At 38.7% G+C, this 26,512-nt stretch overlaps 3 protein-coding genes across 8 annotated transcripts; 2 read left to right on the plus strand and 1 right to left on the minus strand.

The window, feature by feature from the left end:
• Positions 1 to 5,345: 5,345 nt before the first annotated feature.
• Positions 5,346 to 9,868, plus strand: LOC112284654 (coatomer subunit beta-1). Its single transcript, XM_024524660.2, has 5 exons — positions 5,346 to 5,450; positions 5,623 to 7,806; positions 8,006 to 8,515; positions 8,850 to 8,935; positions 9,083 to 9,868. The coding sequence occupies exons 2-5, from the start codon at positions 5,740 to 5,742 to the stop codon at positions 9,279 to 9,281; spliced, it is 2,862 nt and encodes a 953-aa protein (XP_024380428.1). The 5' UTR covers positions 5,346 to 5,450; positions 5,623 to 5,739; the 3' UTR covers positions 9,282 to 9,868.
• A 2,149-nt stretch (positions 9,869 to 12,017) lies between these two features.
• LOC112285217 (la-related protein 1A) lies at positions 12,018 to 20,420 on the plus strand. 2 transcript variants are annotated; one of them, XM_024525884.3, is made up of 15 exons: positions 12,018 to 13,142; positions 13,644 to 14,130; positions 14,576 to 14,690; positions 14,856 to 14,946; positions 15,391 to 15,462; positions 15,600 to 15,870; positions 16,128 to 16,656; positions 16,834 to 16,906; positions 17,054 to 17,176; positions 17,521 to 17,819; positions 18,296 to 18,475; positions 18,750 to 18,813; positions 19,073 to 19,218; positions 19,444 to 19,548; positions 19,714 to 20,420. In XM_024525884.3, exons 1-15 carry the CDS (start codon positions 12,480 to 12,482, stop codon positions 19,922 to 19,924), a joined length of 3,429 nt encoding a protein of 1,142 aa, XP_024381652.1. In that variant the 5' UTR covers positions 12,018 to 12,479; the 3' UTR covers positions 19,925 to 20,420. The 2 variants fall into 2 exon arrangements, with proteins under 2 accessions (XP_024381652.1, XP_073391192.1); XM_073535091.2 differs by having other exon boundaries at positions 12,021 to 13,142; positions 13,628 to 14,130.
• On the minus strand, positions 14,854 to 26,507 carry LOC112285218 (uncharacterized). Of its 5 annotated transcripts, XM_073535092.2 has the most exons (8): positions 25,831 to 26,507; positions 24,955 to 25,594; positions 24,394 to 24,685; positions 23,569 to 24,107; positions 23,138 to 23,318; positions 22,962 to 23,004; positions 22,291 to 22,610; positions 14,854 to 22,057 (listed from the first exon to the last, which is right to left on the minus strand). In XM_073535092.2, the coding sequence occupies exons 2-5, from the start codon at positions 25,555 to 25,557 to the stop codon at positions 23,190 to 23,192; spliced, it is 1,563 nt and encodes a 520-aa protein (XP_073391193.1). In that variant the 5' UTR covers positions 25,558 to 25,594; positions 25,831 to 26,507; the 3' UTR covers positions 14,854 to 22,057; positions 22,291 to 22,610; positions 22,962 to 23,004; positions 23,138 to 23,189. The 5 variants fall into 5 exon arrangements, with proteins under 5 accessions (XP_073391193.1, XP_024381656.1, XP_073391195.1 ...); XM_024525888.3 differs by lacking the exon at positions 22,962 to 23,004 and having other exon boundaries at positions 25,921 to 26,507; XM_073535094.2 differs by lacking the exon at positions 22,962 to 23,004 and having other exon boundaries at positions 24,955 to 25,600; positions 25,879 to 26,507.
• Positions 26,508 to 26,512: the final 5 nt, after the last annotated feature.

Below are 26,512 nucleotides of genomic sequence, written 5' to 3' on the forward strand. Positions count from 1 at the left end.
TAATAGTCAAAGGGCAGCAAAAAGGTGAAGGGAAGTAATTAAGTTGGCGGCTAAGGTTTAAGTGGCGGCTAGATTAAGAAAGAATCTAGAGTTTAGTTGAATGAAGTAAAAATGGATTTAATATCAAAAGGATGGAAGTTGCCGTGTTGGTTAACAACGACTACCTATAAGTAAAAGGTGTTGGAAGTGGGAGGTATCTCATTCCACACTTCTCTTGTATGCAACCTTGCTGATTTCTACTTACTTGTATCTTGCTTGTTGTATTTTTTCAATAGTTTCTATAAAACTTATCTAAAAGGTATTATAAAATTAACCTATTTTTATCTATTTTGATCTACTTCTACCTAATGATATAATTATTTATTAGAGTATGTATGAATATCCATGATAATATCAAAACAACTATAATCTTTTGTTTCTATAGATTTTATTATAATTCTTTGAATCTCAAATTTTTAAAATTTTATATTTATAATATTAAATTATTCCACTATAATAAAATATTTTATATTATATTTAAAAAATATCAAAAGTGAAGAAATAACTAGTTTACTTCATGTTCATGTCAAATAGAAAGATTTAATTTGTATGTAGGTTTTGAAAAAATATTTTTAAGATAATGAACGTAGACATAAAATTATATTGGTCTTCTATTTTTAATTTAATAAAAATACTAAATAGATAAATCAAGTTATGAAGCAATATTTGGCATGTATAAATAACTACCATTAAGATATTTATATCCTTTTTTTGCCATTCACAAAATTTGCCTATAATATTATAATATATTTTTAATTTAAATTTTACTTTTATATATTAATTATGGTTATATCCATTAATTTAATACTTTTTACTTTATAAAAATTAATAATCTTGCCATAAAATATTTGGCAAATTTTTTAACAAATCTACATACAAAAATAAAGATATAATTTAATAAAGCTTAAGAATAAGAAAAGTTAAACATATATATATATATATATATATATATATATATATATATATATATATATTTCAAGGAAAATCCTTAATTACATATTTGCAACAAAGTATGATTACTTTATTATAATATTAAAAATATTTGCACTTATGATAACTTTGATTATTGTAAAAATAAATAAGTTTTTATTTATGAATAAACTAATCTAATTTTATATTGATTATATCTACCAAAGTTTATAAAGATTCATCCCATATTCCATGTAACTCTTTTTGAGCCATATAAAACAATAGATATATTGAAAGAAGTCAAATATTACTTTATTTTATAAAAATAGATAATATTTAGGAATTTAAGATAAAAAAAAGTCTTAAATTCAAGGAATCATTGATATAGATTGAAATATATTAAATAATACCAAAGATATGATATTAATAAATGTACAAAAGATCTATCTAAAAATCTTATAAATGTAGTAAATAAAGATGATATTTTTTATTAATAATATGTATAAAAATTAAATTGAAAAGTCAAGCAATTACTTTCTATAAAGAAAAAAAAAATCAATAAAGATTACATTCTATCTTCTATCATTGTTTGCACTTTCTTTATATTTGTAATAGTAAAGAGATAGAAAAAAAAACAACCATTAGATTCAACTCAAATACTATCATTTATTGAGTTATTAAGCAAGGCATTGAGATTTTTGTAATCTTTTAGACAACATAATGGAGTTGGAGACCCTCAAGAACATGTTTTTATTAAAATAGATGGTGAAATATAATGCATTTGGTATCATGGTTTTAGAAGAAACTTTCAATATTTGGTGATATTATTAAAAGTAGAAACTATTCTTGATAGTGTTGCAAATTTTTTATTTGAAGGAAGTTAAGACGGTCTCAAAAATAATCAAATAACAAGATAATATTTTAGTACTAATATAAAATATTATCAATGGTTGACAAGACCTATCAACTATCTTTAAAGAGAACAAAATCAAAGTATGTGGCAAATATAATTTGATACATCTTTGATTTTTTCAACATATAATCACAAGCCCTTGTAGAACTTGTTCATACAAAGGGAAGTAATTTCATAGACATAATCCACATTTGTAATTATTTATATAAGATAAGTTATATAAAAATAAATAAAAATATATAAATTATATATTATCTTTAAAAATAAGTTTTATTTGACTTTATATGTCTTTATAGGTGATAGGTAGATTAAACATTTAGCCAACAAATTGACTATGTATTGCACATATTAGCTACTTGTGGTAGAAGTTGGCCATGTGGCGCACATACAAGAAACATGCTTTATAAATTAATCATATGACTTGCAAGTTGAACATGTGTCAAATGTTGCATAAAACATCCCTACATAGCTCATACTTAGATAATTAATATCGATATACCATTAAAGCCTTCATCACTCTTGTCAATGTTTTTTTTATTCTTAATCTTATTTCAAGAATATCTAGTCTTCTTGTCTATGGTAAGAATCATTATAGTTTTAATATTAATCAATATTTGAGTAAATATATGTTTTTCTTCTAAAGATGCAAGAGTGAATTGATTTTTTGATTACTAATAATTTATGTCCTTAGTATTTGTAAAATTCTAACAATTTAATATTATAAAATGGTGACTAAACTAGTTATTAAATAATAAGATTTATTCAAATAACGTCTTCTCAACTCCACTTATTTTCTTCAAGTAATCACTATAAATCATCTTGATATTTTAAGTGTATTTTGATTACTTTGTCAATTTAAAAGTAAAACTCTATCTTGACACCATGGTTTCTTAGTCACTAAAACTTGGAATGCAAGAGTAAAAAATATCCTTTCTATAATATTACTTACAATTTTTGAAAGAACCTTTGCATTCATTTTAGTTTAGTTACAATCTTATTTTATAATTTTTCATTAATACCAAGTATTCTTCACAACAGAAGCTTTTAAAAATACTTTTCTTAGAATTTTTAATTAAAATTAAATTGCAATAGTATACATATATATATATATATATATATATATATTATAGAGGAAATAAAATTATAATTCTTGAAATAGTTCCATGCATAGACAGGGCAATGTTCTGCTCGTCACACTGTGGACAATTAACCATATGACAACTATCATCCATCCATGCACAAATGAACCTTGTTCTAAATGAATATCGCATATGATGTGGTTCCACGCTGTGACGTACGTTCATTCATTCATTCGTCATTTTTTCATCCTTTTCGGCGCTGGCCATGCGGCACCCGAGGAGGGAGCACGGAGAGAGAGGTGGTGGCGATGCTCAGCCAGCAGCGATGCGGTGGTCCTAGGCAAGCATTGTTGCCCATCGACGAAGTACCGCACAAGGAAGCGAACACTGGGTCACGTCGACCCCTTATATTCGATAGAAGTGCACTAATATGGGAATTGAGATCCACTTCGGCGTCGGGTGAGGAGGCGACATCTCTACTCATCCCGCGCATTTGAATAGTATGTAAGCGTTGGTTTTTAACGACCTTGCCCGAGTCTCATCAATCATCACCTGAAACCAAATAGAGCTGAAGTGGCTCAGCTTCCTTCATGAGACGATGCCATAACCTCGACGCTAAACGCGATTCGACGATAAAATGTCTCTCAGGATGAGAATTGCGACTAGGCAATCGATGCTTCTCTCCTGCCTTGTGTTGTCACCGTGCAAAATTCTTTTTTACGGTAAAATTCTCGATTAAAGCAGCTGCTTACATCGTAGCGTTAAAATTCGGTCTAAACTGGGAATCTGCAACCAAGAGCCGGGCGTAGAAGCAGTTGAGCAACGCAACAATCACGAGAGGATCGGATCGGAGGGGTCGGTAGGGTGAGGTTACCAATCCAGGTGTCAAATCCATGTTCCTAAATCTGGATCTCTGGGTCGACGTGCCAGTCCGAGATGAGGTCTCAGTGTGAGGAAACCAAATGAGGTGACAATCCTTCTATTGCGTACGATTTGAAGTATAATGTGAAGTCGAGGGGACACGGTGATTTGTTTTCTTCAAGAGATTGGAGGTAGTCATTTCGATTTGAAGAAAGAATGAAAAAAAGGAAACGAGGTACCCTAGTTTGGATTTTTGTTTCACAAACCAAAACATTACAAGAACATGCAAGTTACACAAAGTTGCTAATAACAATTCATTCACAAAAAAACATGACAAAAGTAATGGTATTTTTTAAATTAATCGTGTGTGTGTGTGTGTGTGTGAACGGATATATATATATATATATATATATATATATATTACATTTTTAATAATAAGCATAACACAGTTTTTGAAGAAAAGATGTTTACATGGATTATATCAATTTAAAACTAGTTTTTTTGCACTCATAACACTGGATATCAATATTACAGTTTCAAAAAGTACGGTGGATAAATTGAAATTCTTTGCAATCATATTGCTATAAATGTTTTAAAGAAGAGATCAATAAGGAATTTTGATGGAAATGATAAATATTCGGCAATGCAAGATACAAAATTTGTCTTTAAATTGAAGAAACATGTAAGGATTTGATCATATAAAGATACATCGACAAACAAAAACTATTAAAAAAATAAAAATAAAAATAAAAATTGGTGTTGCAATCATTAAATATTGAAAACACATGTAATTATTACTTATCAAGATTAATTAACTGACTTGAACACAAATCTACAATGTGCAGAAAAGGTGTGATGCACTAGAACTATACACACTAAGCAGAAAATTTAGAAAAACACTTATTTGAAAAGAGAAGTATAAAAGTAAAAACAAAACTTACATTTTATTTATTTATTTATTTATTTATCCCATAGTCATGTCGAGCACTAAAATTTGCTAAAAGTGCACATCACATATTATTGAATTTTTTTGGGAAAAATAGATTTGATCTAAAATATAAATGATACTATTTTATGATTTAATGTTATTATTGGTAACTATAAAAACATCAAACAATATACAAAACGGAAAGATTAAAATAAAGTGTATAGATCCAAGGACCATTCGTGTTTTGTAAAAGTTCTTTTAAGTGTTCATTGTAAATAGAATAATACACTGATTTGTTTGACACAGTAAAGCTTCCAGAATTTGTTTTTTTAGACCTATCATACGGAGTGGCGGGTTATTCCTTTTAGTTAATTATACTTTCCTTCTCCCATGTCCCATGAAGCTGCCCGAATTTACTGCTGCCCGGTGGGAACAACAAGAGAAGGATTGACCGCGGGCATCTGACGTGGAACGTGAACCTTGGGATCAAACCGACCCAGCAGCAAATTGACCGAGGAGGTCACGCCGTATCAGGAATTGCCACGTGTCATCTACTGTACACGGTTATAGATCCACACACGGCCATGAGACCCCATCCCGAGCGACGAACAACCCTAGAGAGAGTGTGTGTGTTTTTCGCTCATGCTCAGAGTGGTCCGTCATTGCTTTCCCCCCCTCGACCTCCGATCGCACGCTGCCCTTGCCACATTATCACATTCAGGTTTGTCGATCGGTAGTTATTCCATGCGTTTCGTTGGTTGTGCCAGATTCCGTCGGAGCTGTTTCTTTCTCGGTGCATTTCGGTATCGATCTCATTTTGTATGGTTTTGAACTTTGTCGGGGTTGAGAGTTAGATCTGATGTGTGCATTGTGGTGCAATTGGCGTGTCGCAGGTTGTCTGTGATGGATGTTTGAAGGAGTGGTGGTAGGTGAGGGAGGGTGTTGATTTTAAGTGAGTGAGAGGTTGGAAAAAGGGAGGGCGGGGTAGGGCGTGGAAAGAGGTTTTCGAGATGGAGAAGACTTGCACCTTGCTGGTGCATTTCGACAAGGGGACACCGGCACTAGCGAATGAGATCAAAGAGCAGCTGGAAGGTCATGACACGGAGCTGAAAGTAGATGCGATGAAGAAAGCAGTGATGCTTCTTCTGAATGGTGAAACTCTGCCCACACTGTTCATAACTATTGTGAGATACGTGTTGCCCTCGGAGGATCACACTGTGCAAAAGCTTCTGCTTCTGTACTTGGAGATCATAGACAAGACCGATGCTAAAGGGAAAATCCTCCCGGAGATGATCCTCATTTGCCAGAACCTCCGCAACAACTTACAACACCCGAACGAGTACATTCGGGGAGTGACATTGCGTTTTCTTGCGAGATTGAAGGAAGCCGAGCTCATTGAGCCCTTGATCCCGTCCATTTTGACCAATTTGGAGCACCGCCATGCTTTTGTGAGACGAAATGCCATTTTAGCGATGAGCGCGATTTACAGTCTCCCTCAAGGAGACCAACTCCTTGTTGATGCGCCGGAAATGATCGAGAAATTGCTTGCCAGTGAGCAGGATCTGTCTGCACGTCGGAACGCCTTTTTGATGCTGTATACATGCGCGCAGGATAGGGCAGTGAATTATCTCCTGAATCATTTGGAAAATGTGTCTTCGTGGGGCGATATTCTGCAGATGGTAGTTTTGGATCTTGTGAGGAAGGTGTGCCGTTTGAACCCAGATGAGAAAGGAAAATACATGAAGATCGTGATCTTGTTGCTGTCTTCCACATCTGCCGCTGTTTCATATGAGAGTGCAGGCGCTCTGGTGTCTCTATCCTCTGCTCCTACTGCCATAAGAGCGGCTGGAAACTGTTATTGCCAACTCCTGCTGTCACAGAGTGATAACAATGTCAAACTTATTATTCTTGACCGGCTGACTGAGCTCAAGGCTGCTCACAGGGAAATAATGGTGGAGATGGTAATGGACGTTCTTCGTGCTCTTTCAAGCCCTAATCTTGATATTCGGCGAAAGACACTGGATATTGCTCTGGATCTCATCACGCCTCGAAACATTGACGAGGTCGTGATGACTCTCAAAAAAGAGGTCGTTAAGACCCAGACCATGGAACTTGAGAAGTGCGGAGAGTATAGGCAAATGTTGGTGCAAGCTATCCATGCCTGCGCATTGAAGTTCCCAGAGGTTGCAAGCACAGTTGTGCATCTCCTCATGGACTTCCTAGGGGATTCGAACGTTGCTTCCGCACTTGATGTGGTCTTCTTTGTGAGGGAAATCACTGAGACAAATCCAAAGCTCAGAGAGTCTATTATGTCCAGGCTTTCGGACACATTCTATCAGATTAGGTCATCTAGAGTTTGCACTTGTGCGCTGTGGATTATTGGCGAGTACTCTCACTCTCTGCAGGAAATTGAGAGTAGCATTGCTTTAATTAAGCAATCTTTAGGAGACATGCCTTTCTTTTCAGCAGCTGACGAAAATGATGGTAGTGTAGCTGGTGACAACAAATCTTCATCTGGCAACAAGGCACCTCCGCCAATCAACGTATCTAGCGCTTCGTCAAAACGGCCTGCCGTTTTAGCTGACGGAACATATGCAACACAAAGTGCCGTGGTTGACAATGTTCATATCTCAGGAACTTCCGCAACCTCAAATTCAGCTGCAAATCTGAGAGCTATCCTCCTAACTGGGGACTTTTTTCTGGGAGCTGTGGTTTCTGCTACTCTGACCAAACTCGTGATGCGCCTGGAAGAGGTTCAGACTTCCGGAGTTGCCTTGAACAAAATCAAGGCTGAAATTATGCTGATTTTGGTGTCGATGCTAAGACTTGGTGAATCATCTGTCCTGCCCCACCCCATAGACAGGGATTCTTATGATAGAATTTCTCTTTGCATTAGACTTCTTTCAAGCCCGGATGATGTGATCCGAAGCGTATGGTTGAAGTCTTGCCACGACAGTTTCGTAGTTATGCTCAAGGAGAAACAGGATCGTGAAAATGAGGACTTGAAGGCCAAGGCTATGGTGTCATATGCACAGCCAGACGACCTTATTGATTTCTATCATCTCAAAAGCAGAAAGGTAAGAATCATTTGCGTTTGTGCATTGGAAAGCCTTACCGATGTTAGTAGACCTAAAATTTGTTTAAACATGGGCAGTTCTTTACCACCCTATCTACAGCTGTTCAAGTCATGTACTGAACCTCTTTGTATATGGGGTTTAGTTTACTGTGTGGTTTAGTTAGGTTCTGAGGTCCTGGTTTTTGTACCTGAGTTGTCAGGGTATGAGCCAGCTGGAACTCGAAGATGAAGTTCAGACAGATCTCAAGCGCGCAACAGGAGAAATTAGCAAAGACGGCGAAACCGATAGGAACCTGAACAGAGTTTTGCAGCTCACAGGTTTCAGTGACCCAGTGTACGCAGAAGCGTACGTGACTGTTCATCAGTATGATATAGTGTTAGATGTGACGGTTGTAAACCGCACTTCTGAGACGCTACAGAACCTATGCTTGGAGTTGGCAACCATGGGAGATCTGAAGTTAGTGGAACGCCCACAGAATTATGCTTTGGCACCCCAAACCAGCAAGCAAATCAAGGCCAATATCAAGGTGTCTTCAACAGAAACAGGAGTCATCTTCGGGAACATTGTATATGAGACTACTAGTGCGTTGGACCGTAATGTCGTTGTATTGAATGACATACATATCGACATCATGGATTACATCTCACCTGCATCTTGTGCAGATGTCGTCTTCAGAAACATGTGGGCTGAATTTGAATGGGAAAACAAGGTAACCTCACAATCTCTTTTTTACATTTCCCCTTTTTTTTAAATGATTCGATTTCGGGTTTTTATAAATTTTATCTTCAGAACCTGTAGAAGAACTATGTGCTGTAAAAGAATTGAGTTTGATCTTCAGGTAAAGGTAAAGGTTAGATGAGCATGTAACGAGTTTATGCATTATTTAACTTCCGAGTTTTTAAACCTACAGTGTCATCCTAAATTGCTGTCTTTCAGCTTTTCGCAACTTGTCAGAGGCTCTCGTTGGATCGCATGCAGTAGACGTAGCCATACATTGTTGATCATAACGCAACAGCTGAACTACGGTTTGTATGCGTTTGTAGGTTGCTGTTAACACCAATATTCAAGACGTTCAAGAATTTCTGAACCATGTTGTTGCCTCAACTAATATGAAGTGCCTCACTCCTCCGTAAGTCTTTGTTTACACCTGCAAGTAATATCTGGTCTTTTATCTTTTCGCCTTTTTTTCATAATATCATGTTATAATGGAAGATGTATCGGGTGACCTACTTCATTCCGTTAATCTAATTTTTCGCTTTATTGTCGTCATGAGCAGGTCTGCATTGGAGGGAGACTGTGGTTTTCTTGCTGCTAATCTTTATGCTAAGAGTGTTTTTGGAGAGGATGCTTTGGTCAATGTTAGCATTGAGAAACAACCGGATGGTAAGCTGGGCGGTTACATTCGAATCAGAAGTAAGACTCAAGGAATTGCTCTAAGTCTAGGGGACAAGATCACTTTGAAACAGAAAGGCTAAGTTTTGCAGATCCTTGCAGATCCTTGCAGATCTTTCATGGTACTGCAGCTCCTCTCCAACTGAGTTCTTCAAGTATAACAGGCACTGAATCATCTAGTATTTAGGCATTATGCATGTAGTAGTGTACATGCATGAATGTTTCTTCACAGATGGACCTCCATCTATCTCATTCAGAGAGAGCTCAGATTCTTCGAGTTCGACCTCTTTTCCCCCATTCTGCCTTTTTTTATCACCTATTATGCATTCTAGTTCGTGTATTTTCATGTTTTTCAGAAAGAACAGTCACATTGAAGAACAGAGTTTGTATACAATGGCCCACCCATAGTTCAGTGGAAAAGTTGAGTCCAGATTTCAAATCTAGCCTCTTATTTAAGAAGAGCATCGTTTTTTACAGCGATTGAATAAGCTTCAAGACTCAACTGGATAAGGGGAAGTTCACATGCCACTGTTCTGCCTTATGGGTGTTTGCGTCCACAGAATTGTCTCGATAATTCAACTGTGGGTAGAGCCGACAGTTCCAAGTATGGAATCAAATATTCGTTTTATGTTTCTATCTTTTGAATAAAATTTTCATGACATTAAATGATGATCTAGTGGGAATTGAATTCTACAGTATTACTGGTGAACTGAATCAACAGTAATAACGGGAGGGGATGTGAAAACTACGACTTAGACCAAAATGACAGATTTATCGAGAACAGTACCTTGCTGTTCATATATATTAAACATCTTTTTTCTTTTTCATGCGAAGTGGGGAAATAAGTCCTTGGATAGTAAATGGCACTGATATGGGTGTTCAAACATTGCAAAACATAGTTTAACTTTATTCATACTTGTTAAGGAGTGTGTTCAATAAACCTACAGTCACTAATTAAATCTTGTGAAAAATAAGGTAGCTTTGAAAGAGGGCTCATTGTTTGGATGTGAGTTTGTGGTCTTTGGTACAACACAAAATGTTAACTTAGTAGAACTATAAAAAATGTAAAAACATGAACACTAAGGTCATGCATTCAAAACAATAACCCTGATGTATCAATGTTTGTTATTTATGTAATGTCAAACCATTTTATTCTTAAATTGGTGCAATTTCAAAGCAGATTTATTTGATTAATAAAATCATAAATTGATAGAAGGAAAAAAAATATCATTATTTCACTTGCAAAAGTCAAATGAAATCATAATTTTGTAGGGAAGAGAAGCATGTCTTTTTGATTCTTGGCTCTACCAATGAAATTGTTTATGCTTCATAGTATGAAAGCTTTGCCACTTGAAACAAATAATTGTGATGTGTAAGTCTATGTTCAACCACATTAATTGCATTTAAATCTTTTGAATCTCAGAAATTCCACAAAAATATTTATAAACAGGAACTAAGCTAAAAATAAAATATGCTTCTGATTAATATCATTATCAGATACAAGAACAACTATAATAAGAGTGGATTTGTAATTGTGAAGCACTGGAAGTTATTGATGAGGATGAATGTTGTAGAGAAACAAAACATATATGTTACTAAAAAGTTCACCAATTAGTATATGACAACAAAACCTTGTAGAAATAAAGAAGGGGTATGAAATTGTGAAGCGCTTTAGTTGTTGCACAATCATAAAGAATAAAGATCTTGAGTGAGTTCTAATTTTGCAATGGTTATTGGAAATCAAATACTTCTTTGCAACGTGCACAAAACAAGTCAATTACTATTGACAATTTTCATTTTGTTTCTCTACGTGTATTGAATGAAAAAGTACAATTTTTTATAACAAAAAAAGAGCAACCAATGCAACCCAAAAAATGATAGTTTGCAACGTCTTTACAATTTTGTCATTATTGTAAATTTTAAATTTTTACTTTCTTTTACCATTGTAAGTAATTTGAGTTTGCTAACTTCAATAGGCTCAGCTCATTTGACAAAAAAAGAAAAAAGTGAAAAGTCCTTTTTTAAAAAGTTCGTTTTTACAAAACTGTAGCCCAAAGTCCTCGTTCATCCATCATCAATTCTAACACATAAATCAGCTACGGCCCCTGCCGATTCATCCATCAACCAATCACCCCATCATCCATCCACTACCACTCGCCCATCCGTCACCTCACCGTTCATCCTCAAACACGATATCATCCACAGTCACATCACACATCCACACGTTCATCCTCAAACACGATATCATCCACAGTCACATCACACATCCACACGTTCATCCTCAAACACGATATCATCCACAGTCACATCACACATCCACACGTTCATCCTCAAACACGATATCATCCACAGTCACATCACATCCACACGTTCATCCTCAAACACGATATCATCCACAGTCACATCACACATCCACACGTTCATCCTCAAACACGATATCATCCACAGTCACATCACACATCCACACGTTCATCCATAAATCAGATATCATCCACAATCACATCACACATCCACACGTTCATCCATAAATCAGATATCATCCACAATCACATCACACATCCACACGTTCATCCATAAATCAGATATCATCCACAATCACATCACACATCCACATGTTCATCCATAAATCAGATATCATCCATCACGCAGGTTCGGCTAGCAGTTCATTCATCCGCCCGCGGGGGAGGAGGGAGGGCGATGGGACCCAGGTAGCAATGTCGCAGATCAAGATCGCAAAGGGAAGGGGGGGGTGGTTTTTTTTTTTTTTTTTTGATGATCAACTCTCGCAGGTACTGTAGAGACAGGAACTACTACCCCCTTCCCCGTCCCCCAAACCCTAAAGCCCTCGACCAGGGGGAGTTGCGCAATGTGCTGCTTCCCCTCATCGCATTGCAGCAGGCCCTACCTTACGACAGATCATCGATCATCCCCCCTCTCTCGCCCTCTCCCTCCTTCTATTTCTCTCCTCTGGTTTAATTGCGGGGTTCTTTCTCAGTGGCCTCCTTTGGCTTCATCGTCACTTAGGGTTTTTCTCATCTCAACTCTATCATGGCCTTGCCGCTGCCGCTGCGTTGCCTACCTGCATCATGACCTGTGCCTCTTGCCCCTCAATCTCGCAGTGTTGGTTTTTGCTACTTCTCTTGTGAACATTCCCGTGTCTCCACTTTCGAGTGCCTGTTCGGGAATTGCATCCTCTCTCCCACTGGATATCCTTCTTCTTGACGCCAGTGTGCGTTGCGGTCGCTGGGCGCCAGACTATAGGGTCTGGGCGGGGGCCAGGCATGGCAGTGGTCTCGGACACGGCCCCTGTGCCCTCTGCCGCTGCAGCTGCGCAGCCTGCGCCAGGTAACAATGCTTCTGCTGGAGTTGCTAAGAGTGCGTGGTCGCAGGTTGTGCGCGGCGAGGTGGCACCAGCGGCTGCAGCCGATGCGATGCCTAATGGCGGCAGTAGCAGCAGTGGCAGCAGCAGAAGCGAGACAGTTCCTGCTGCGGTAGAGTCTAGCTCTGTGACCGCATCGAAATTTAATTCTGAAATGTTTGGGCGAGGGGTGCAATGCCCGGTAGAGGAGGTGTCTGCATCTGTTGCACCAATCCCCTCTAGCTCGAGAACCATGGAAGAAATCTCATCTTCCAAAATTGAGAAACATTCTAAAGGAGAGCAGAAACAAACAGAGGTTGACACTCTGAAAGGCGAGCCGGGACAAAGTTCGGTTACGGTAGTCGCAAGTGGAGGCAGCAGTGGCGGCGATGTTTTGAAGCCTGCCAAACCAGCTTGGAAGAGCGCTAGTAGTACTCTTGGTAAAAACCCTGCAACAGGACCTGTGATGGGCGCTGTAGCATGGCCGGCTTTGGGTGATGCAAAGCCTTCTAAGGCGGCTCTCTCCGAGCAATCCCTTAAAAATTCCACTGCAGGAGTGCCTTCTGGCAATTCAACCTCTCAACAGGTTTGCACATGGGCATGACTAGCTGACAATCCGTACTTGGTTTATGATACGCAGTCAGTAAATTCTTTAAACGAGTGTCCGAGTTTGGGCGTTTCTCGGCACCGCATTAGTATGGAGTGTTGGACGTGGATGTATCTGCGTTATTCTCTTGATGCAGTGGTAACGTAGGTTGTTTACTTTCCAGACAGTGCAGTGCTCTTCCGTTGTCTTGCAGCGAAGCTCAAAAGTGAGTAGGGTTTTAGGAGGCAACCTATTTTTTTTAGGGAATTTAAGTCTACTGGATGTGTGTTTAATAGAACATGGATATGCCCCTCGGACAGTACACTTAAGTTGTATACTAGTGCCATGATCCTATTATGAAGCAATGGCCTCGGTAGATAATACTTTCGTGGGCTTTCCTTATCTAGATGGGGTTTAGCTAATGTTTGATTTTGTCTGAAATTCCGCCGATTTACCTAGGTTTCTTGTTGAGTTACACTTTGTAGGTGCATCATCTTGCAGGCAGTTTCGGGAGTGCGAAGGGGACCAACTACGACCAATGTCGATCCAGGCACTGCTCAGGGCATGAAGCCAAAGGGTAACCGAAAACCGCATCATGTCGATCATTTTTCACAGAGGACCGGTTCGGGTAAACCGAGCTCCTCTTTAGATGTTGCAGCATCTGAAGAGGCTGGTGTCACGACGAATGTCGAGTCGTCAGCTCTGACGAATGGGAGCGGGGCTGGTGCCAAGAATGTGCATGGAAATGGAGGTGGTAACGAAAAGAACCGAGGTCAGTACTGGAGGGGGCAGGATAATTATGGGTTTGGTGGTGCTGCGCGACCGAGGTCAAGGGACCAGGGTCGGTCCAATAACCATAACTGGAATAACCAGCGAGGATTTCGTATGAACAATGGCCCATCAGTATCTCTACGAGGTGGTTCAAGGAATTATAACAACAGGGGTGCGGTGAACAACAACAATTTGCATGATTTTGGAAACACACCAGGTTTGATAAGTGCTTCACTGAGATTATGTTTCAGGTCTTCACAGACTCCCGACTTCATGTTGTGAAATGACAAGTCAAAGAGTATAGTATGTTGCTGAAAGAATTTGACTTGATACCATGTCGTTGTTTTCTATCGCTCGCGCGCCCAATAGCCTCATGAGTGTAATTTTCGTGGGATTCTTGTGTTTTCCGCACGGTGATTTATTTATTTATTTAATATTTATATATATTGTAATTTTTTTTGAGTTGTTGATTGTTTATTATTATTATTATTATTATTATTGTATTTATCATTCTGAAAATTCCTCAAACTGGGTGTTCGGAATGCCCACTTGTATATCCAGATCGTAGTGTTTTCCCGTTTAATGTGTCTCTCTATAGGAAACCTGTTGGGGCTCTAGTATTGTAGATGAAATAACTCGAGTTTTTATGAATGTACTAGCAGGTAGTTCAAGTGCTGGTCCTGTTTTTTTCCCGACTGGAGCGTCTGGTGGTGCTGGCCAAAGTTCAGCCCCGCCACTTCGTGCTATGTTGGTGAAGCAAATTGAATACTATTTTAGGTGAGCGTGAATGGTGCGTTCTTATCTGGTTCACCTGATACGATATCCGAAGCAAGCTATCGTCTCCTCCGTCTACCGCCAATTTCACTCTCTATCTTGTTTTTTTTTCGTCATTGGTTTTTGGCTTGCATTTTCTTTTTTGACTTGCTAATGTTGATGGTGCAGTATGGACAATCTCTGCAAGGACATTTTTTTGCGTTCGAAAATGGACAGCGATGGTTTCATTCCTATAAATGTTATAGCGAATTTTAATAGGGTAAGCTCTTTGATCCCATAGATTTTTCTCTCGATATGTTTGACTTGCTGGAAGTTTATATTAGTGAACCCGGACATCATTGCGTAAAGTGGGTATGAGGGAAGACGATGGTCCCCTTAGCCTCCTCCTGGCCTCATGCGTCCAGGAGTTTTGTGTACACAACTTAGCTTGTGCTCCCATGCACACTGACAAGGAGTCTTGAGTTCATATTATCCCTGCCTTTGGGTTAGCACTGCTTGTGTCAAAGAGCCATATGGTTTTAGGCATTACTCACTCAATTATGAAAACAAGGCCTTCGTCGTGTTGATACACCACACCTGTATCGATAGTTTTCTTTGACTTCATTGTTATATGTGCATGCTCTTTAGATCAGGGTCTATGGTTATCTGTAGGACAATGATTTTTCTAATCTAATAGATTGTTGAGGAATTTTGAAATTTTCAGGTGCGGCAGCTGACTGAAGATGCATCCCTCATTTTGGATGCACTTCAGAATTCTTCCTTGGTTGAAGTCAAGGTTGGTCTAGACCATCATGCATTCCATCCCGCTCTAAATGATCCACTTATGCCTTGACTTGGCTACGATTGGTTTTTAGGCTCGGCATATTCTAAAAGCCATTTGGATTCTCTTCTGATTAGCTTTACTTTGCACAGGGTGACAAGTTGCGCAAACGCGATGATTGGGCCACTTGGCTCCTTCCTCCTGCTTCATCCCAGTTCACATCAGCTGCTGTCACTACAGTTGATTCCGTTAAAGGAGACGCTTTGAATAGTGAATTCCCGCAACAGGTTTTGCCAAAAACCACCAATAAGAATGCAACTGAAACTAAGACTGGGGATGATAGTTTGGATATTACGGAAAAACCGCCTGGGTCATCGACAGAAAAATCAGAAGGTGTAGCAGCGGGGGAAAAGTCTTCTAAAGGTAGGATGGGTACATCTGATGAAGATTTAGGGTTCGAGAGCTAGATCGCGTGCTTCAGAAATTAGAAGCAAGTGCTAAGATGCCAGTTAGGAATCCTTGCCGGAATTATTTATAATTTCATGAACCTGTGAGGATCTTTTTCCTTTTTTGGTTATATTTTAAGTGTTTCTTTTCTTCCAATAGTTGCTTTACGAGTTCAAATTGTTCTTTGGTATTTTTTTAGTTAATATACAATTTTATGATGCATGATTATGAAGATACCTCGAAGTCATCCACAGCCTTCGAAGGCAGCCCGTTGCCGGCTGAGAGAGTTGGAAGGGTTTGTGGTTTTCCTCCCCCGCCTGTTGGTCTTGCTACCGTTATAGATGTTGGAGCTTCTGTGGAAAACAATGTTGTGCACACCGCTTCAGGAATTGGCCTGGGAGTATCTTCGATTGATCTGAATACAGGAAGTGAAGAAAAGGCTGTTACAAAACAAATGAAGTCGAAAAAACTAGAGTCAAAGGATTCTGATGGGCAGTGCATGGCTAAAACTGATGGACAGATAGCGAACGCTGGTTCGATGTCTGATCCTGAACATGTAGACCACCCTGGAGACTGGTTAACTCACACTGGAAAACGTCGGGCTTCTAGCAACAAGCGACCACCCACATCACGGCTTGCAGGAGGATTATCGGCGGCTTTTACTGCCAAGGAAAATCCCGATGAGGATACATTTCAGCTTGACGAAGAACTTGAGACTTCCGATCGTCCAAATCTGAAGAGCCATCAACCTTCATCAAAAAGGTTTGTTTTGATGTACTTGGTTCGAGTGGTTCAATCGTCTGAAGTGAATTCGATGTTGTGGAGTGATTGCTTCTCGAGTTATATGGAATTTTGTTACGTTTACCATTTGGTAGTGTTTGCACTATCTCTACATTCCGAGTAATGTGTCATTTACAGTTGAAGTACAATATGATGCAGTGTGCATGATGAGGAGGAGGAAGAAGCAGATATCAATGATCGTGATTTGCAGCGACTCATCATTGTGACCCAGGTCCGTGTCATAGTCAGTGACAAACTTTTGACGAGGACATTGTCTTCCCTATTCACATTGTTCTTGTAAATTCATTACACTTGTGCAGACGTAAATTTCATTTGTACTATTTGAATTGAAAGTAAAATTATCGGCATAATTGTGCAGAGTAAAAAGATGGTCGGAAAGGTCGGGGAGAGGAAAGTTCCTGAAGCGCGAGATCAGGGTCCGAAGATCATCCCAGATGACCTTGTCTCCGTAATAAATGATGGTCTTTATTTCTACGAACAGGTAAAATTCTGGATGATGAACCCGTGGAATTCATGTGCTTAATAGATTTATGCCATTTTAGATGAATGACAGTGAATAGGTTTGGAGGTAGTGATGGAGCTGTTTCCTGAGATTGAATTTTGATTTCGGAGGTTCTAAAAGTCCTTTCTAGACTTGTGGCGTTATGGAGTTATATCTGTAGCAACCGTAAGATTCTGTGTATTGGAAGCAGGTTTAGATTTAGTTTACTTTGTGGGGCTACATATGGAAATTATGTCCATCTATTTTCATCTTTCACCTTTCAGCTTTACTCTAGGAAATAATTTGGTTCGCGTGTCTGCTTGATTGTTATTCATGTTGTGTAGGAGCTATTGTCGGGCAAAGCAAAGCCGCGTACAGCTGTTCCGCCCGTTAAAGGCGCAGCAGGTGAATCTAGTAGACCTAGTAGTTTTGGGGAAACTACTGGTCGTTTTCATGGTGGGGGCAGCGTAGGGGTCACTGGCTCAGATGGTCCCTTAAGGCCGCCCAGAGGGCAAATGAGATCTGCTCGTGGTAGCTTCCAGCAACGTCTTTTCCCTAGTTCGCGATCTAGGCTTACAGCTGAGAGTCCTCCTAGTGACTCTGTTGGTTTCTTCTTTGGACTAACTCCTCCTGATAATCACAGGTCAGTTCTAGCATCCAGCTATGCATATTCTCAATTGAAATCATCTCCATCTATCCTTGAGGATTATGTCAGGATGACTAATGTTCTTCTATAGCACACAGCACACACTCCATTCACGTCCATACTATTGGTGTCCTTGTAAAGTAAAAAAATTGAATTGCTTCTTCAACCAATATTTATAATCAAAAGTCTTACTCTCTTAGTTGCGTCAGATACCCTTTCTGATTTTTAGTCAAATGTTTCTTTGTGATAGATGTCATGGTGTATGCATTGATTTTCTCCTTTTTGCTCGAACCCTCAAATTGGTTTTAGGTGCTCAGCCGTTCTCTCGGTACACTCATTCTTTTAGATCTGTACTGGTTTTGTGCTTACCCTTAGAAGGGTGGTAGTCGTGATTTTTTTTTCTAATAATAATATATATAATATTATATTGATTTGTTTTCTCTCCTCTCGAAATCTTGTCCATTTGGATGCAGTATGTCTTTATCATCATCGTACGGTTCAACGCGCATGGGATCATCACCTTACGGTACTTCACCTGGCGGTAGTTTCATGCCGGGCAGTAGCCCACCGGTGGGATCAGTACCCAAGTCATTTCCCCATTTCCAGCATCCAAGTCATGCCCTTCTCGAAGACAATGGCTTCAAGCAGCAAAAGTTCGTCTCTTGCTCCTGACATGAGTCTTTGTGGAGCACTGGCTTTGTGAACTAATATAGGATGAGAATTATTTTACTGACGTGCGTTATTGCTAGTTGGATGGACGTTATTTGGAATGTCTAAGGTGTTAGTTACTTAGTAGACTTAGTTTATTTCTAAATCTTAAATCTTCGAAAATTTAATCAATTGTTGAACGCAGTTTTCGGGTGTTTGTTTTCAACCGAAGAACTGCATTTAATATTTCAGCTCTTCCCTGTTGCATCTGATGTGCAGGTATGCTAAATACTACAAGCGCTGTTTGGTTGAACGGAAACGAGTCGGTATTGGTTGTAGTGAGGTAAGGCCCTTAATTTTGTGCTTGAATGGCAGTTGTTTCGTTCTGCCGTCAATATAGAATCAATTTATATGCGTACGATTCACTCATTTCTTTGAGTGGCTCCAATAATACCAACGTATATTTTTTGTGTTGTAATTCGTTCATTAGGTTACGTTCAGCTTGGTTAGTCTTGGATTTTATACTACATAGGATTTCTGAACTTCAACATAAGTTGATTCATTGTCCATGTGATGAGAACGATATCATCTTGTTTGTGCAGGAAATGAACACTTTATTCAGGTTTTGGTCTTATTTTTTGCGGACGAACTTCAACACATCCATGTATCAGGAGTTTATAAAGCTAGCTGAAGAAGATGCAGCGGCCAAGTATAATTATGGAATGGAATGTCTTTTTAGGTTTTACAGGTACAAGCACATGGCTTGCATTGCTGTTAAGAATATTCAGTGGACATGAGTATGATTCTTGTTTCATATTTCGTTTAATGTTTCTGGAGTCCTTAACTTTTCCTTCCTCCCGACGTACTCGAAGATGACGGATCAACACTGCATTTGAGTTCATCTATATTTGACAATTTTACGTGAATACAAAAACACTTTTCGTCTGATTTTTGGGTGTTTCTCTTTGTGCAGCTACGGCCTGGAACAAAAGTTCAGGCAGGATATGTATGAAGATTTTGAGAGGCTTACGCTAGATACTTATAAGAAAGGCAACCTTTACGGCCTAGAGAAATATTGGTACTTTCTAATGTCCTCTGTGCGATGTGCTATGTATTCTACTGCGTTTTATATGCCCTTTTATTTTCTTATACGTCAGTTTTAAATAGTGATCCTGGATTCGCATGGAGATATATTTTTTTTTGATTCAGATAGCTGAACTAGATGAGCCATTGATTGTCTCAGGGCATTCCATCATTACCGCAAGGATAAAAGCAAGAAGGAAGTCCCTAAACACCCAGAGCTGGAAAGGCTGCTTAGCGAAGAATTCAGTACCATGGCTGATTTTCGCAAAGCTAAGGAAAGGTTAGCTCAGGAGGCTAAAGAAAAGGAAAGTAATTCCGTCGAAGATTCATCTTCAGAGAACGGCCCAATTGCAGCACCTGTTTCATCCTAGCAAATGAGAATAGTAGGTGGATCCGTCTCGTGTCTCCTATGGCCTTAGTCTAGTTCTGACTTGGCTTGCTGTTGATTGTCTGGACCTGTAACTTTTGCAAAGTGATGCACCCGAGGTGTTTTGGGGCTCCATTCCTGAAATCGATCCATCATGCTGCAAACATCAGCGTGTTGGCAACTACAAGTTTGGGCTGTGAAGGGGTTGGAAGCAACCCGATTAGTAGTGGTAGTTATTGATACCATTGTTTAACAGTAGTTGCATTTTGAAGAGGTTAAGTTTTCTTTAGTAACTTTTAAATTTTTGATTAGTAAGGATCGTTAAGGTTTGGTGCTATTTCATTGCTACCTACGAAATCCTTTTGTGGTATATTTTAGATGCTGCCAGCTTCACGTTGAACATCTTCTGGACATCTCTTACCATCCTGCTGTTAAAGCAGTTCAGCAGTTTTTTCTCAACTTTTACTTAAATTCTAATTTTGTTTCTTGTTTTTTCAAAATGTAATTGTGAATATTTCAAATTTAATGATCTTGATATTGCTGTCCAGTTTAGATGAATGTGCACGTTCGGGGTGCAGTTGCAGACGTAATTCAGGTCAACTGCAACTGCACCCCCATGTGTGCTTTGAAGTACGTCTACATTAGCAAATGAAAGGACAACTTGGTTTAAGATTTGTATATCGGCAGTTTATTACGGTCTCGGAACTTCTGGGGTGAAATCGCCTTCACCCTACTGATATTTTCGTAGTCTTCAGGATTTGGACTTCGCTTTCTGAGTTCATATCCTGGTTCAATGGAAAGAAGGTTTCAACCCTTAAATAGTCTAGATAAGTTTACTTAGTGATGGACAGGCGATGCATCTTAACATGCGTATGTGCCAGACGTTTGTGCCAGACATATGGAATCTGCAGACGTGCGGATTCCATATATATACATAGATAGGGAATTGTTTAATTGACCCATGCATTCAGTAAATCAACCCACCCATGCGAAGGATCCAATCATTTTTTCATTGGTTTTCAACCAATATGGATCCAACAATAGAGAATTTTCTGACGATGGTCAGGTTGATTTAGTAAATGCTTGGGTTAATTTAACAATTCCCTATATATATATATATATATACTATATACTGTTGTGCTATGTTCCAAGTTGTGGAAATGAATTACTTTTGCATTTCTTAAGTTCTATCTTTCAATAATTTCTACTTTGTGGATAAGTAGAAGTAAAGAAATTCAAGAAACCATCAAGAGTAGATTGTTATGTATATGTAGGATAGATTGGCAATCCTTGCCTTAAACTCACAAGCAGTAAGGCAAACCTTGCCTTACACTCAATGTAAAGATGAGAGTGGTAATATTTACTTGAGATTTCTAAATTATCAACTTCCTCTAGTATTTCATTGATTTTTCTGAGTAAAAACTAGTTTCATTTTCTAATTTGATACCAAATGTTTTAATTACACATTAAATCTTTAAAATAGACTATGAAGACAGCTGATCACCTTACAAATAATAGTAGTTTCATCCTACAAACCTAAATTTATCATTATTCAAAACTATGCAACAATCTTGAGATTTAATCAAGCCACACAACATCTTTAATTTTTTTGGTTCATATATAAACTTATTACTCATCAAGTTCTTGAACAATACGGGTTGGTCGACGAGGGGGTCCTAAGTTATCTCTTTCATCCTTAACTAACCAATTTGAAGGCAATGTAGGTGCAATATAACTTAATTTTGGAACATACCCACTTGGCACTACAAGCATGGAGTCATGTGCGCAAGAATAGAGTGATTTGCCTCTCACACTTTGTCGATGGCCATTGGCAACATCCACCATGGCCTTCACATGCAATTCATGTGATGTCAATGACAATGGCTTCCTTGAAAGTAGAGGTGGGGACCCCAATACACTCATGTCTTGAAGATGAGAAAGAGGATCTTTGTCACAACATCTTGAATATTCGTCATCATAAGATAATTCTTCACTTGACAATTCCTTTTCATGAGGTTGGGAAAGCTTAGGAAAGGATTCTCCAAGGCCTCTCATTGATTCATGATTTTTGCAAGGTTGGTATTTTGGATTAGCATAGAAATTTGGTGTGTATTCACAATCTGCAAGACTGAGTAAACTGTAACACAAAAAGTTTAATAATAATATATATATATATATATATATATATATAGTTTTAATGTTGAATTGTCATGCTAACAGTAGTTCTATCAGTGATTCTACTTTTATTTATTTTTCTCAAGAAAAAATAATAATAATAACAATTATTATTAAATGCATAGTCTAATTTTAAATCAATTAATTATTTTAACAAAAAAAAAACAACAATTATGTAAAAACAATTGTAATTACGTTGGTACACTTGGTAAAATATTTTGAGTGGATTCAAGAGTTCTCCATTGATCTGCCTCGGGCATGAATATCACAAAGGCCATTTGTAAATGGCCAAAGAAACATATATCCCCCATGCCCGCACGAACATCATATTTGCATTTAGCTAGGTCAGTTTGATTTGATCCAAAAAGATAGCTTTGAACATTTATGGGCATAGTTGAGAGTGAGTGTGTGTGGATTGGATCTGCAATATTGAAAAGTCGGAACACGCATGGAGCACACACATAATACGTTGGATCTGATTTTTGTGCCATCTTGAATTCTTTTTTGCTTCTTGTCTACAAAAACACAAATCCTTTTTAGCCAATGTCAAATTAAATCAATTACATATACCTGGTATCCTGGAATGAAACTTGCACAATGTGCAAATATTCAATACAAAATACTATATATATGTATATATATATATATATATATATGTCTGAAAATATTGTGAACATTTGAAGGTATATGACTTCTGTTTATAATGTTCATAAGACTGTAATTGTTAGAATGTTAAAAATTAAATTTTGATGCACTAAATCAAACTCATGAGTTTTTGAGTATTAATGTACACAAGTAGAAATATAAACATCTACAAAATCAAAAATAAAATCTAGGCAAAATTTAAAGTTATATAGTGTTAATACTTGGCGGGTGACTAGGTAAGGCATGCCATAGCAACAAAGGATCCTAGGTGATTCCCAAATGTCATCATTTCCAAGGTCACCAAATTTTTCATCAAAAGAAAATTTAAGGAACCGAAACTTTTTATGTAATAAGTCATATGAAACAACTCCATTTTCAAATTCGAGACCATTATCACCTGGTTGATAATGTTTTGATTTCACATAGGTGATTCTCTTCCTTTTGCCAATTTAATTGATTCCTCCCCAAATCATTTGTCCATGTATTATTCCTAAACTAGAGACTCCCAAAGGAGATGGCCTAATTTTGCATGTATTTACATCCACTATCATGTTTGATCTAGAATCATATATAGTAACCTATGCCATAAGTAGGAAACCAAAATTAGAACCTTATTAATAGTTAATTCTAATAGAGTGTTGTTGTATTCAATTTAATTGGCTTTACATGTTTGTTTTTTTGTTTTGTTTTGTTTTTTTTGTTTTTTTTGTCATTTATTCAAGAAATAAGTTCTTTGTGATATATCAATTTACATGAATACAAATCAATTCCAACATTGTATATATGTTTATGTGTAGATATGTATGTATGTATGTATGTATATTATACCAAGCTTCCAGTGTATGAACATTGTATCCCTCCTTCCATGAAAGTTCCCGACCGTTCTCCAACCATGTAGAGCTTGTAATAGGATTGGCCAAGCCCAAGAAACTCTTCTACTTGAAGTTTCCCTATTTTGAATTCTTGAGCATACATTAGATTGTCAAGTGGGGGCACAATTTGGAGCATGGCAACCAATGGATTAACCACCACGGTGATGGATTGTGAAGGCCATTTTGTCCGCCAAAACTCTTGGTGAGGCAATGTCAAATACTCTCCTCCATCAAACACAACCAAACCCTTCTCGCCTGCAATGCATGTGAAAACATCTGGAGGGAGGAAGTTGACCATCGCAATTGACAACCACGGCCATGGACATTTCTTAGTTTTAGGTTTTCGATTATACCCACTTATCCAATTTTGAGCCTCATTTACATGTATGACCATGGGGAAGTATTCATTATTCTCTTTGAGGAAACTTGGATTCCATGAGAGGTTTTCCATTGCTTGCTTGTTGTATCTTGCCCATGCATCACAACGTTCTTTGTCTATATCATAGGTTGGAAATATAAGAATGTAAGTTATATTAGAGATAGTTTTACTTTTTTCTTGATAGTTATTGCAACATAATTGCAAATATATAGAAATAAAAGTAGAAGAAGAAATTCTTGATGATTTGATTTTAAGAACTTTATTTAGATGTATGAATTGAGTTGATGATGGCTAACATTTTTTTTTAACAAGACAACAATTTTTTCTTTATAAAAAGAAAAAATCTAAAACAATGTTGAGGTATTTTTCCCCATTCCCCTATGGTTTCACAATTGTAATTACCTGTCAATTTACTAGAAGGTAGATAGTAAGTAATAGAATTTCTGTCACAAGTCCGCCAATCCGGAGGAGGTGCAAGATAATTTGGGTAAATTTTTGGTTTAGGTGGCCAAAGGTTCAATTTTTCAGTGGTGTTGCCACAGTGAATTTCAAACGGGAATGGGGTTCCTAACTCATGGGGGGCCAGGCAGTGGTCAGGAACAAAGCGCAAAACATTGGCTACATAATGTTTCCCCTCTGCCCATTTTAATCCCTTCTCAAAAGGAACAAAATGTTTTCCTTTAGCCAATTCCTCCTGAATAATCAATCCCACACCTCAAACATTTAACGTCATAAAATATTTCCTAAGTCAAAACAACAATAAAACTAAAAACTAAAAACTAAAAAATACAAATACCCACACTATTTTGAAATGACTTTAGCATATGAAATCAACAAAGTTATGCTAAAATAGAAGTCTAACGAATAGGATGGGTCGATCCAAACATCCCCTATTTAGAAATCGGACAGATAATTTGTTTTAAAAGGGGCAGCCACCAGCAAGGGAGGTCGGGGCACGGGCACCTTATCGTGATGTCGCCGGTGACCGGTCGCCGCGAGGGGGTGAAGCCGACTACCGACAAACGTTGACTGCCGGTGAGTCTCGTCCCAGTCCTCCGGAGCCAGCAGGTCCTGGTCGTGCTTGAAATGTCGGTAGCGGTGCGGCGGCAACAGCAGCTCTGGGCGCAGCTCCTGCTCTGTGGTCTCTCGCACTGCCGAGTCGCGCGCCCGTCCCGTTTCGTTGCCTCCTCGCGCACAGGTGGGCCATCGCTTGGGCGTGGCCAAATCGTTCAACGCGCTCTCCGTGTCTTCGATCTCCTGGTTCCAACGGCGCATGTCAGCCACCAACTCTGCGTCTAGTCTCCGCTCGTTCTCGTCGAGGTGGTGGATGAACGTCGCCCGTGGGGATATCCACTCCGTATCCAGGTAGTGCTCGGCGGGGTTGTAGGGGATCGCGGATACCATGCGTGACAGCGAGCGCTCGCGAACACGGGATTCTTTAGGCTGAGGTTCGATTGGAATGGAGGTGTCGGTGGGATGTCGTTTTGGCAGCCACTCCTCCTGCACCTCAAGCTCCGAATTCGTTGTTTGGGAATCGACATTCGCCGAGTGTGCTGGTGTTGCCATGGTTTTTTGTATCGGTGATGAGAACGTCTGTACTCTCCTGAACGTGTCGAACATTGGTAGGATATCAGCCTAACAAGATGGGGATGAAGACAAAAGACACGATGAGCTTAACCTATATTGTTTATGCAGATGCGGTGCTGAGTATGTGTTTATGTGATGTTCGACGCAATCTGGTGTAGGTCAAGTGCTGTATGTTGCTGTAATTTAATGTTGTCTTCGCAGAGGTTAATTTACAGATTTTTCGAATAAAAGTCATTAGTAAATAGAATTTACACGTTTTGCTGGCATCACAAGAAGGTCTCTGAGTGTGTTCAAACTCATCTCTGAATCGAAGGTTAGGTCCTAAATTTTTGGATTTTGTACCCCTCGGTTAGAGTATGATGCGGCTCGGAGCAAGGTTTCCGAACTGAAACTGTTCCTACGTGGAATAATGGTGCTCAATCATCGGGTTCATCTGCCTTATTTGTTGTTGGTGATGGTGCGTGGCACTGCAATAACTTTTTCAAAGTTCTGCACTTGGCCTGACTGGAAGGTCGAACCCAGCCATCACATGATGATATCCTGTCCTCCTCTCCAGCATGGGACTTATCCAATTTTGCAGCAGGTTTGGTGGAATCTATGGTTTGTTTGGAACCAAACAAACGTTCTTCACTTCCTTCTACTGACTTATCCATTGAAACTTCACTTTCTCGACCTTAACTAGGTCGCCGACACTGATAAACCTCCTTGGTTACCGATGTGCCTACCCATGATCCAGTTTGGCCAATCTAACTATTCTGATTTTAAATTATCGCGAAGCTACGCTGTAGATGCAAAATATGGTTAATGTGTTTCCCTTTCCCTCTCACAGGCAGCCTGCTGTACAAATTCACAGCCACCACAGCAGGAAGAGCCTTCCGTATCAGCAGGGCCACACCGGTGCTGAGAAAATCAGGGCACAATAAATCCTTTCATT

This window comes from Physcomitrium patens, chromosome 7, assembly GCF_059467195.1.
Source record: "Physcomitrium patens ecotype Gransden chromosome 7, ASM5946719v1, whole genome shotgun sequence".
Lineage (NCBI taxonomy): Eukaryota > Viridiplantae > Streptophyta > Bryopsida > Funariales > Funariaceae > Physcomitrium > Physcomitrium patens.